Here is a 12,784-nt window from a genome sequence, read left to right as displayed (position 1 = left end):
TTGGGGAGTCTGGCTGAAGATCACCTTGGGGCTCTGCTCCTGCCTGGTTCCTAACTCCAAACCAATGTTTTCTCTTTCTGGCCCAGCCTGAAAACCTGCTCTACACATCTAAGGAGAAAGACGCAGTGCTTAAGCTCACCGATTTTGGCTTTGCTAAGGAGACCACCCAAAATGCCCTGCAGACACCCTGCTATACTCCCTATTATGTGGGTGAGTCCTTGGGACATGATTTGTAACTCCTCACCCCAACTTATACAGCTGTATTGTAGGGTAGCCGGTGGGTTGCAGAAAACAAAGGGTTAAAGCCCAGCAAGGAGGGAGGGGGAGAATTCTGTCTGCATGGAGGCGGGTGACGTGGGGGGCCGGAGGCTGCAAAAATATTCTCCCAAACTTCAGCTTCTGCTTTTGAAAATAGATCCAGGAAAATTCTGGCTGTGGCCTGTGAGCTGAATGACATCACAGCAGCTCTAAATATATATGTGATAAAAGGCTGCCATCAGCTCGGGACGGAGCCCAACCGCGGTTGTTTTTCTCTAGTTTTTGTCTTCCTGGGATTCATATTCAGAAAGCGGGCAGGCATTTCCTCCTAACCTGGAGGGACAAAGGGTACCAGTCACCTGCCTTGTGGGAGAGAGTCACTAAAGCCAGGGCTTGGAGGTGTGCACATACTCATGTTTCCTGGAAAAGTTCCTTGCCCTCCTGCAAGTGGGCAACCCCCAGATCTGAAAATGCTCCTTGCCAAAACTGCCCCCTAACCTGAGAGTGGGTTGATGACAGAGGGCTTTTCTTCCTCAGAAGAGGTCTTCCTGGAGGGCTGCTGAAGGGGTGGGAAGCTCCCTGAGATAGTTGAAATGGCAATTTGTTAAGTAGGATGTGTTTTGCAGTATTTTAACTTAGAAATCTTCTAGCCTACCCACCTCATTGCACAGGGAAGACAGGCCCCATGGATTGGTAGCCAAGCTGATGATGGAATGCAGAGCCTTGCCCCTGGTTCCTCCTTGCCTGTGACCTAGGCTGTGCATTCTGGGAGGCAAGGGACACAGGACAGCTGGCAGGCCAAGACCCTCTCACCTACGGCAGTTTCCCACCAAGCCCCAGACTGGCCTTCTCTTATTTCACCAAGGTTGAGACTGGCAGAGGGGCCCAGGCCCAAGGGAGCTAGGGGTATGTCTGAAAGTGGTTGATTTTTTTCCGGGAGCTTTCTCCTCCCCCAGCTTCACACACGTGCTGCCTTTCCAAAAGGTGCCAGACGCCAGTCTGCTCTGCCCTACCTCCCAGCCCAGGTACCTGCTCCCCACCTCGCCCAGGCTTCAGGCTTCTGCCTGGGCTCTAAGACCCTTGGGTCTGAGAGCCCTGATGTCCCTCTGCCCTGGCAGCCCCTGAGGTCCTGGGTCCAGAGAAGTATGACAAGTCATGTGACATGTGGTCCCTGGGTGTCATCATGTACATCCTGTGAGTACCTTCCCCACCTCCTGCCTCCATCTTCTGCCCTCACCCCCACTGTGAGCCCTCAGGACCACTTCTGTCCCCCTACCCCCATGTCCTTGGTGAGGGGCTTGTGTGTGTCACTCCTCATGCAGGCTGCCCTTCCCTTTTGGTCATGGGACACCACTCCTTCAGGTACCTGAGGGTCTCCCCATGCCAAGGGCTGATGGCATTCCTGGGATATGCCTGGGAGTCTGGAGGGCTGGTATTATTGCCATGGTGTCTGGTTGCCTGTCTCCCCAGTCAGGGACTTTTGAGGGGAAATGGGTCTACCCTGGCACTGGTCCCACCCTATGCCAAATGACTTACCCCTTCCCCCAGCCTTTGTGGCTTCCCACCCTTCTACTCCAACACGGGCCAGGCCATCTCCCCAGGGATGAAGAGAAGGATCCGCCTGGGCCAGTATGGCTTCCCCAATCCTGAGTGGTCAGAGGTCTCTGAGGATGGTGAGTGAACCTCTCTGTCCCAGCCTGGCCCCTGCAGCTTTCATTCTGGGAAACATCACTTTGGTGTCAAACTGACCTGTGTTCAAATCTTGGCTCCCCCTCTTCCCAGCTATGGGATCCTAGGCAAGTCCCCTAACCTTCTTGAGCCTCAGTTTCTACATCTATCAAACAGGCTCAAAACTTGCTTCCTCAAAACTCCCTCTAACTCCTATTCCTCATTCATATTTTCCCTTCTGAGGACCACAAATAAGGCTGCCCTGTATGAGTTATCTACTGCTGCTTAACCAGTTATCCTGGACACTTAGTGCTTCAAAACAAGAAATAGTTGTTAGCTCACTCTTTCTGTGGGTTGGGAATTTGGGAGCACATGCAGCCCCTGCCTCAGCAGAGCTTGTGGTCTATGGGGAAGGGTGGAGGGGCTGGCTCTGAGGAACTCTGCAACCTCACCTCTCCCCTCTCTTCCCTGGCCTCCCTAGCCAAGCAGCTGATCCGCCTCCTGTTGAAGACGGACCCCACAGAGAGGCTGACCATCACTCAGTTTATGAACCACCCCTGGATCAACGTGAGCCCCTCCTCCTCCCATGGCAGGCAGGGTGTCCAGCCGGAGTGGGACTGCCGGGCAGGAGGGTGGTGGCTCTGCTTTGAGGCCCCAGTACAGGGCTGGAATGGGCCCATGCGCACAGGTAGATAGTAGGGCCTCACCTACAACCTGGCTTTGCCACTGCCCCATTGAGGCTCCTTCCCCACCCCAAGCCTTAGTTTTCCCATCTGAGACTCGGAGAAGGGGATGGAGTTGGGGGAACCAGTGCTGTCCCAGGTGCCTCCAGTTTCTAATCCATGGGCATGGGGCTCCTTCCAGCAATCGATGGTGGTGCCACAGACCCCACTCCACACGGCCCGAGTGCTGCAGGAAGACAAAGACCACTGGGATGAAGTCAAGGTGGGTGGGCTCTGCCTCAGTCTCACTACAGGTGCCAGGATTTGGGCAAAAGGGACTTCAGGGGGGTGGCTACCCAGAGTCTGGGGTCTTTGGCCCCTTTCTATGCCTGGAGGACAGGATGTCAGTGACTGTCACAGTGGTCCAACCATGGCACTCCAAGGATTGGGCCTCACTACCCTATTCAGTGTGGTGCTCCTGGCGTACTTTCTCAATGAAACAGGGCTTTGGTACCAAGCTTGGATGATGACCTGTCTTATAACCAACAACATTTGGGAGGGTGGTCAGCCTGGTTTAGACCCAGCAGAGGCCACATTTGAATATATGGGGTAGCAGCTCCAGTGGCACAAACTCCACACCCCAGTGTGCTGGTTGCCCAGCGAGATGGCATTCTCTGAAGGTCTTGTGGTTCTGTGGTGGAAGTGGTTCAGTTCACTATCCCACTTACCCTTGGTGTGGTCCCAGGGAATAACTCTCCTTTTGTGCCTTTGTGAAGAAGCTCAGTGTCTGCCACAGAGGACTGTAGTGAGGTCCCTCATGTGATGCAAAGGGCTTGGCCCAGTGCTGGGCACACAGTGGGCACAGAAGCAGCACAGGCTGTCACTGACACTGTTAAGGGGCTGCCCAGGCAGGGGGTGATAGTTCCTAACGTCAGTACATCCTGACCTCTTAGTGCCCCCCATCCTGTCTGTCCCCAGGAGGAGATGACCAGTGCCTTAGCCACTATGCGGGTGGACTACGATCAGGTGAAGATCAAGGACCTGAAGACCTCTAACAACCGGCTCCTCAACAAGAGGAGAAAAAAGCAGGCAGGCAGCTCCTCTGCCTCTCAGGGCTGCAACAACCAGTAGCTCATGGGACCTTGGAGGAGCCTGGCCTCTCAGCCTGCATGACAGACTGGAATGTGCTGAGGCCCTGGCCAGGAGGGCCCAGGGTCATTCTTTTAACAAAAGGATTATTTTGTTGTGTTTTAATTTGTCACTTGGAACTTCAGGATGGAGGACCCTGACCCTAAACCTCTTTCAGATCTCTGGCCCAGGCTCAAGCCCTAGAGACGGGCAGGGCCTAGGGGCTGGGAGCTGCCTGCTGCCATAGCAGCACCTTTAGCCAGGATGGCCTGAGTGAGGCCTCTGTGCTGTCCTGCCCTGGTCCATGGCCTTAGCTTTCTAGGCCACTGGGAGTTGTGGCTGGGCTTCCCATCTTCCATGTCTTCCACAGAGACATCCCCCTGCGGGGTGGGCAGATGGGCCTGGCCTTGAGAAAGGCATTGGCCATTGGTTGCCATGGTGACCAGGGACCACATTGCTGCCTGTGAATGCTGAGTGAGCGAGTAAGGGAGGAGGGGCAACTAAGGGTTCACCTCTGCCTTCTTGGGGAGGCTGATTTCTCACACACGGGCTGGCCCTCTCAGTCTCACTCCTCCTTGGGCTCCCCGAGGCTGCTGGATCCGGTCTGCCTGCCTCCCTGTGCAGTCCAGCCCTGCCTTGCTGCAGCCCAGCCCAGAGGGAACACAGCACTCTCCCCTGAGGGAGTCCCTGGGCCTAGCTATCCCCTCACTACTCCCTACCCAAATGGTGGCTTTTCATCTGAACTTAAGGTGGGGGATATTTTTAACCTTTTTCCACTTTGGAAAATGTCACTGTGAGAAAAGCCAGTATACTTTCCCTGCACCCATCTGCTCACCAGATCTCAGGCAGGAAAGCCCCTCTCTGTTGATGGGAGGGGCTATCTTTTGGTGTACTTATGTGAAAGTGGCTGGTTGGGAGCAGGGCCAAGAGGCTTCCCATTAACCTGAGGTCTCTTTCTTTACTCTGGGTCAGACCTGAGGTTGGGGAAGGCGACCGAGCCATGCTCAGAACATCTGGTCCTGGCTTGGGCCTGAGTGGGGCAGAGAGGGCCTTTCCTGGCTGATCAGGACTTACCAGCCCCACCCCACCATGGTAGCCTCAGGGTGCCGAGTGCCTGGTGCTGCCTGACAAGTGCCTGACACCCAGCCTAGTTCCTTCCTGGCCCCTCTCTCACTGGCTGGAAAACCCTAGACCATGTCAGATAGGACAACACTGCTGGGTTTTACATCCAGATAGTAATAAACACCATTTCATCATTTTCTCCTGGCTCCTAGGTTTACTTTTTGTCTACAGGGGTGGACAAAAGTGGCCCAAGGGCAGCTTCTCAGACCCACTAGTGATTTCACCCCAGCTGGAGGGGGTGCCTCAGGCCTGGTAAGCATGCCATGCTAACTCCAAGGCCACTGAGTCCTCGCTAGGCGTAGAAAGGTCAGAAAAGCTGAGGGATGGCAGCTGCCACATGCCCCCAGCTCTGTGCCGCCCCTGTGCAGTGTGTGTGACACCTACCCCCGGTCCTGTGTGTGCCAGTGTCTGCCCACAGTGGCCACCCCCAGCTGCGTGCCAGCCTGCTGAAGGGCGGGCAGAGTGCCTGCTGCAGCGCTGAGCTATTTTCAGAAACTGCCAGATTTCATTTGGCAGTGAGAATATCGAGGAGGGGAGGGGGCGGCATGCTGCAAGACTGTCTTTTGACTACTCCAGTAACAGAGCACTCTTACCCCTCAGGAGCCCTTGCGGGCAGCCTCAAGGAGGGCTCTAACTGTGGCATTTCTCTCCCAGCTCCTATCTTGAAACTCCCAGTTTTCCAAGAGCTCATCTGCTGCCTGCAGCGCTCGCTCCTCCACCCCGCTTCCTTCAGGGCGTGGGGGAGGGTGCAGAGCTGCTGGAAAGCAGGGGACAGGCAAACACGCCTGAGATGTTCTGCTGCTTCCCAGCCTGGTGACCTTGGGCAGCTTTCTTGGCCTCAGTTTCCTCAGCTGTGTCCTGGTGATGATAGTGCCCATCTCATGGAGTTGTGTGGGGGATTTGAGCAGATGATGTGTGTGAAGTACTTAGTGAGGTGCCAGGTGCGTGGCTTATGCCCCACAGTCATTAGCTACTCTAACATCCTTAGTCATCAGGAAGGAAGGAAGTATCTAGAGTTACATCTAGAGTATCTAGAAGTCTCTAGAAGAAAAAGCAGCCCCAAATCTACCTCAGGAAGGAGAGAATATCTAGAGTTATATCTAGAGTATCTAGAAGTCTCTAGACTTCTACCTCAGGAAATTTCTATCCAGACAATCAGGCCTTCCTCACCCATGGGGTTTTATTTCCAGAGCAGCATCATGTGGGCCTCCTGGGCCTTGGTTCCAGTACTGGGCTTCCAGGAGGGTGGCCAGGTAAGTTCAAGAGACCCCATGGAGCCTGTGGTTCAGCCCAGCCTTCCTAGTGTACTCTACATCTGGAGGAATGCTGGCCAGATGCAAAGGTAGACGTAGTCCATCTAGTCACAAAGCTGTGGAGGCACAGATGGCCTCCCTCGCTTGGCTGCCAAGCATCCAGTGTACCTGAGATGCTGTGCTGGGTACAAGGAAGGCTGCAGTGAGAACTTCAGACAGGGGGCTCACCTCAAGGTGTTTACATTCATGTGGGAGAAGGTAAAAACATCACATGTTGAAAATGTTAAATTGGCCGGGCGTGGTGACTCACGCCTATAATCCCAGCACTTTGGGAGGCCAAGGCGGGCAGATCATGGAGTCAGGAGATCAAGACCATCCTGGCCAATGTGGTGAAACCCTGTCTCTACTAAAATACAAAAAGTTAGCCAGGTGTTGTGGCAGGTGCCTGTAATCCCAGCTACTTGGGAGGCTGAGGCACGAGAAACACTTGAACCCGGGAGGCACAGGTTGTGGTGAGCCGAGGTCACACCACTGCACTCCAACCTGGGGACAGAGCAAGAGTCCATTTCAAAAAAAAAAAAAAAATGTTTAATCAAAGTCTTGATATGGTCTGTGATGGAAGAACATGGCTCCAGGAGAAGGAGGTATCATGGGACAGTTTGAGCCAAAGAGAGAATGTATGCATCCCAGTGCTGGGAAAGGTACCTAGGTGCCTGATAGGATACAGGGTTACAGGCAGAAGTGCAGGGACCAGGGCCTCAGGGACAGAGGGACTCCCTGCTCTAGGACTTCTGTCTGCCACTCCTCTCTGCCAGTCTGTGCTTCTTCCTGGGGCTGGCCTTGATCCTCTGCCTGCACTAGTGGTTTGTTTTGTTTTGTTTTTTGTTTTTTGTTTTTTGAGACGGAGTCTCGCCCTGTCGCCCAGGAATGCAGTGGTGCCATCTTGGTTCACTGCAACCTCCACCTCCCGGGTTCAAGCGATTCTGCTGCCCCAGCCTCCCAAGTAGCTGGGATTACAGGTGCGCGCCACTACACCCAGCTAATTTTTGTATTTTTAGTAGAGATGGGGTTTCACTATGTTGGTCAGGCTGGTCTCGAACTCTTGACCTCGTGATCTGCCCGCCTCGGCCTCCCAAAGTGCTGGGATTACAGGCGTGAGCCACCGCGCCCAGCCATTTTTTTTTTTTTTTTTTTTTTTTTAAACCTCCACAGCTCTGGCAAAACCAGAGCTGCAGAAGTCCTAGCTGGGGAGGTCATCTGCTCAGGTGTCCACATGTCAGTTTCAGGGGAGGGTTCTTATTGGTCACATTTGGCCCCTTGCTGTTGTTGGGGAGAGGGTAGGGCCCCTCCTGTAACTAGGTGGGGAGGGGTGCCCTAGAGGCAGTTAGCAGAGGAGCAGATGGAAGGGTTGCCTCATTATCTCCCACATCTTTTTGGCCACTTCCAAGAGCCCATGAGGAGCCTGATCCAGCCGCTAGCCCAGCCCAGGGCCTGGCTCCGTGATCTCCAGCATCAGGTGTTGCTCTTACAAGCCAGGACCGGGAGGCTGGATGCCTGGCCAAGTCACACTCCTTTTTGGGCCTCAGTGTGGCTGTCCATGAAATGGGCGCAAATCTCTGACAATCAGCTAGTATTAGGTGAGCTAAGAAGCCAAGTGGCCACTTGTTCTCATCAGCGAGTCCAGACGCACAGGCATTTGCATGGGCTCTATGATAGCTTCCCTGGCAGCTTTCGGTAAGGAATTCCATAAGAAGCTACTTGGGAGGCTGAGGCAGGAAGATAGCTTGAACCCAGGAGCTTGAAGTTATAGTGAGCCATGATTGTACCACTGCATTCCAGCCTGGGCAACAGAGCGAGACTCTGTCTCTCAAAAAAAAAAAAAAAAAAAAAAAAATGGCAGCACGCGGTGGCTCATGCCTGTAATCCCAGCACTTTGGGAGGCCGAGGCGGGTGGATCACGAGGTCAGGAGATTGAGACCATCCTGGCTAACATGGTGAAACCCCGTCTCTACTAAAAATACGAAAAATTAGCCGGGTGTGGTGGCGGGCGCCTGTAGTCCCAGCTACTCGGGAGGCTGAGGCAGGAGAACAGTGTGAACCTGGGAGGCGGAGCTTGTAGTGAGCCGAGATCCCGCACTGCACTCCAGCCTGGGCAACAGAGCCAGACTCTGTCTCAAAAAAAAAAAAAAAAAGCCATAAGCTATATACACACGTGTGCACGTGCATGCGTGCGTGTGTAACATCTCTTCCCAGTGATGTTTCCCCTGACCTGGCCAACCGCCCTGATTCTGTCCTCCAAACCTGATGCTGGCTGGCTTCCAATAGCCTGGCTCATTGCTATTCTACACCAGCCCCTCTCTGCCCTCAATTCAGCCCCTTCACTGCAGTGTCAGAATTGAGCCTCAAAATGCAGCCTGCTACAGCATCTGCAGGGGTCTCCATGATTCCAAGCCTGCTTGAAACTTTCTTTCTGGCCGGCATGGGGAAGAGGGGAGGGCAGGCTGTGTGTGGCTGTCACCAGACCTGGCCGCCTTGGGCCTGGCTGCTTTGGGCTGAGCCTTTGCATCCGTCGTGGGTCCTCATGGCTGCCCACAAACCCAGCAGGGTAAAATTCTTCATTTTGTCATACTGAGCAGCCAGCATGCTTAACCAGCAGGCAGGGAAGGGTCTGGCAAGCCCGCCTCCCCTGCTGTGTGTGGGATGGAGTGGGGTTGTCTAGAGCCAGGAGACATGAGCTTTGGTTTACATGAGGCCTTGAGCAAGGCAGTTCTTATTTTTGAGGTTGTCCATCAGTAAAGTGAGAGACTGAATTAACAGGACCAGATTATTCCAGCACCCTTGACAGACATATCACTACCAGTTGATGGATTGTGAGGAATGTTCTATGTTCAAGCAGATCATGCATTTTTCCAAGCCTCAGTTTTCTTATCTGTTAGCATAATTCTCACAAGGATGGGGCAGGGCTGCAATGAAGACAGGGAGAGGGAAGGCTCAGCCCAAAGGCCTTGGTCACCAGCATAGCTCAAGCGTCTGCTAGGTGATGCACTAAGCTGCCCAGCACTCTGCCAGTTCTACCCTCTCTGTGTCCCCTGACCAGGAGAAGGCAGCTGTTGACTCAAGGGAACAAGTTCTCTGGGGCTCAGAGGAGCTGGTAGAGAGGTTAATTGGGGTGTGGGGCCACCTGCTGGTCACCTGGATAAGCATTCAGTGGGCACCTACTGTGTGCCACAGCCTGAAGGAGCTGTGGGGCAGGGGAGAGACCACAGCACCATAATGAATAGCTGACATTGAGTGCTTACTGTGTGCCAGGACTGTACTAAAGCTTTACATGGATCATCTCAGTCCTCACATTCTCATCTTACAAATAGAGAAACTGAGTCCCAAGCTCTTAGCTGCTGCTCTCTGTGCTAGAGGAGGTCAAAGGAAGGAAATGCTATTTTTGGCTAGGGGCAATCACAGAAGACTTCCAAAAGGTGGTGACAATATGAACTCAAAGGGAAAGCCAGATTTGGATAGACAAACATTTAGGGACTTAGCTGGCAGGTACACGGGGAGGCAAGGCATTTTGTGTGAAGAATGGAGAACAAGTCTATTTACTGGGTGAGAGGCGGCCGTGGCACAGGGGTCTCTCATTTCTTTGTCCCACCTCCTGTAGGAAGTCAGAATTGGGTGCTCAGGGATAAGACAATGGGCCCCTGGTAACAGCTCCTCTTTCTTAGAGCCCCCAGGGTTCTCCCATGGGTGGTGCATTCCCCCTCCACATGTGCACCTCTGGCTCCTCTGGAGATAGACCCAGCCAATGTGTGAGACAATCTATCCATCCCCTCTTACTGCTCTAGCATTTCTGGTTGATTTCAGAGTTGGCTGTTAGAGTTGGGGCCAGATCTTTTCACATTGGACTCCCTGAACTTCCCAGGATTTGGTGAAGGAGTCCTAGGGCCCTCCACTTTTCCTTCCAACACAGCTATTTCATAGATTGGTGTCCTGAGATATAATTTGAACAAGTTTACACGCGTTAAAAAAGTTTATGGAACACTGAACTAGACATTAACAAAACTGATCTCAAATTTTGCAAGTCAGGCATTAAGATCTCCATTTTACAGATGAGAAACCAAGGCTTGGAGTAACTAAGTGGCTTGCCGAGGTTCATGGCTGGTGAGGACAAGAGGCAGGGCTCTGATGTGGCAAAATGGCTACAAGATTGTCCTTTCTCCCATGGTTCCTGCCCTCAGAGAGTCCATACTTCATGGGCACAGGCACCTGCCGGCATTGTCTGGTGGGGCATCGGTGTTGACAAGGGGAGCAGAGATGACTGGGTGGTCATGGCTGTCTTAGGCAGGCTTGTTTTCCCCTTTCTGGAGAGTTCACTCTGGACAGAGACAGTTGGGGCAGAGAGTGGGTGGTGGGACTGAGGCAGCAGGGGAAGCACTGGGAAGCCTGCCTTAGCCTATAAACCCTGCCCCAGTGTAGAGGCTGTGTAGATAAAGCAAATGACACCCCCATTCCCATTCCTGACCTTGATCTGTGTTCACAGCAAGCTAGGGAGTAATCAACCCTCAAACCTGGCAGAGATGCCCTGTGTGGGAATGAGGCAGGCCCCTCAGCCACCTCTTGAAGCAGTGTCCCCGGTGCAGGGACTCTCCCCACCCCAGCCTCCCTTCCAGGTGACAGTACCTTCACTCATGGGTCATGTTTCCCCCACATGAACTACTAGGGCTGGATGGAGGGTCTCAGGGCCCCCTGAAAAGGCCCAGGGGGGTGAGGGGCTGGGCTCTTAGCTCTGGGCCTGTTTGAGTCATGCCTTGGAGCTCATGTTTTAGCACATAGTGTGTGCCCGACATATCTCATACTTGACTTTGTTTACTTTTCTGTTCTTCTCGTAGCCCTCCCAGGCAGAGATCATGCCCATTTTGCAGATGAAGTCATGGAAACTTGAATAGTAGCAGAAGAAACTTCCTAGGTTCCTATGAGTGGTGTGTGGCAGGACCAGGGTCTGAAGCTAGGGGCATGGAGCTTCACAATCCCCTTCCTAATGGGAAGGCTATCCCTGCCCAAAGAGTTCCAATGTCATCTGACCCCTTCCCTGATCTGGTCTAGCTGGAGAAGACGTCACAAACCTGTTCCTCCTCTGCCTTGACCTCCTATGCCCCTCGATGCCAGAGGAAGGATTCTTGGGGGTGCCCTTCTATGGCCTCTGGTCCCTGAACTTGGGCAAGGAGTGCCTGGCACCTCTCGGGATGCTTTAAAGTCAGAGTGCCTCCCTGCAGAGGAGACAGATGTTGGGTCTGAGTCACACAGCTTGGGATCCCCTTCTGACTCCACTCTGCGACCTTGGACAACTCCCTTAATCTCTCTGAGCCCATTTCCTCATTAGAACATATGGATAGCAATGCCTGCCCCCCAGACTGTGAGACTGGGAGAGGTCAGGCACGACAGTTTGCTGCGCTACCAGCATGTCACAGGTCCTGAAAAAATTCACCTCACATGAGACCGCGTGGGGTGGGACGGTGTTTAAGGAAGTATTGAGTCACAGGTTAAAGCCTTCAGAAAGGAGGCTGACTTCCTGGGAGAAGCTGCAGTCAGAGCTCCTGTCTAACTGAGCCGCCCACCTGCCCTTGAGGTCTCGGTCGGTCTCTCTCTCTCTCTCAGTTCCTGCCAGGCCAGGCCCTAGTAGGCTGCGCAGTGGGACTGGCCAGGGCTGCTGTGAAATACAGGTGAAGCAGGTGAGGCTCTGCCCAGTGGCATCAGGCAGGTACAGAGAACCCCTCCTTACAAGGTCAGGAAGGGAGCCAGAGCCTGTGGGGCATCGTACCAGCTAGTGACGGGATGGACTGGCCCAGCATGCCTCCTTTGGGCAGGTGTCTCTGTGCTGTTGGCTGAGTCAAGTTAAGCAGACAGGACTCCTTCTACAATGATGGAGCCAACAGCCAAACAGTGGAGTGACAGAGAGGGACAGAAGGGTCGGGGGGTGGGGGGGTGTCTCTGAGAAGGGGACACTCAGCCAAGGATGAATGACAAGAAGTTGATTATAAGAAAAGAGAGGTCGGGCATGGTGTCTCACGCCTGTAATCCCAGCACCTTGGGAGGCTGAGGTGGGCAGATCACCTGAGGTCAGGAGTTCAAGACCAGGCTGGCCAACATGGTGAAACCCTATTTCTACTAAAAATATAAAAATGAGCCAGGTGTGGTGGCATGCACCTATAATCCCAGCTACTTGGGAGGCTGAGGCAGGAGAATTGCTTGAACCTGGGAGGCGAGGTTGCAGTGAGCCGAGATCGTACCACTGCACCCCAGCCTGGATGAAAGGGCGAGACTCCGTCTCAAAAAAAAAAAAAAAAAAAAAGAAAAAGAAAAGAAAAGAAGGGCATCCCAGGAAGAGAGAATAGCAAGCGCAAAGGCCTTATAGTGGAAACAGCCTTTGAGATTCTGAGGAGCAGAAAAGAGCACAATATAGAGAGCGCTGGTCTCGTCTAGCCTCCTCCAGACAGAAGTGAGCATGTGGGCATTCTTATGGGACCCAAGGAAGTCAAGCTTTTTGGAGGCACCTTTCTCTAGGTTCTGCCACTGACCACCCAGAATAGAATGAGTCCAGGGCTCAGGATGGGTTGGCCAGGTGTGAAGCAGCCCCCACCTGGCCCTTGACTTTACAGATGGAACACCAGCTCCTAAGATGGCTTTGATATCTAATTGCTG

General features: G+C 53.5%; 1 protein-coding gene across 3 annotated transcripts in view; it reads left to right on the top strand.

The window, feature by feature from the left end:
• Nucleotides 1–4,976, top strand: part of MAPKAPK3 (mitogen-activated protein kinase-activated protein kinase 3) — a 33,608-nt gene extending 28,632 nt beyond the window's left edge. For all 3 annotated transcript variants that reach the window (XM_025376954.1, XM_025376956.1, XM_025376955.1), the window contains exons 6-11: nt 87–210; nt 1,377–1,452; nt 1,807–1,931; nt 2,408–2,493; nt 2,791–2,871; nt 3,567–4,976. In XM_025376954.1, coding sequence (XP_025232739.1) covers nt 87–210; nt 1,377–1,452; nt 1,807–1,931; nt 2,408–2,493; nt 2,791–2,871; nt 3,567–3,719 — 645 coding nt within the window. In that variant the 3' untranslated portion in view covers nt 3,720–4,976. The remainder of the gene's footprint in view (nt 1–86; nt 211–1,376; nt 1,453–1,806; nt 1,932–2,407; nt 2,494–2,790; nt 2,872–3,566) is intronic.
• The last annotated feature ends 7,808 nt before the right edge of the window (nt 4,977–12,784 follow it).

The sequence above is a fragment of the Theropithecus gelada genome, chromosome 2 (genome assembly GCF_003255815.1).
Source record: "Theropithecus gelada isolate Dixy chromosome 2, Tgel_1.0, whole genome shotgun sequence".
NCBI classification, from domain to species: domain Eukaryota; kingdom Metazoa; phylum Chordata; class Mammalia; order Primates; family Cercopithecidae; genus Theropithecus; species Theropithecus gelada.
Note: the sequence above shows the minus strand (reverse complement) of the source record. Positions and strands in the feature narration are given on the sequence as shown.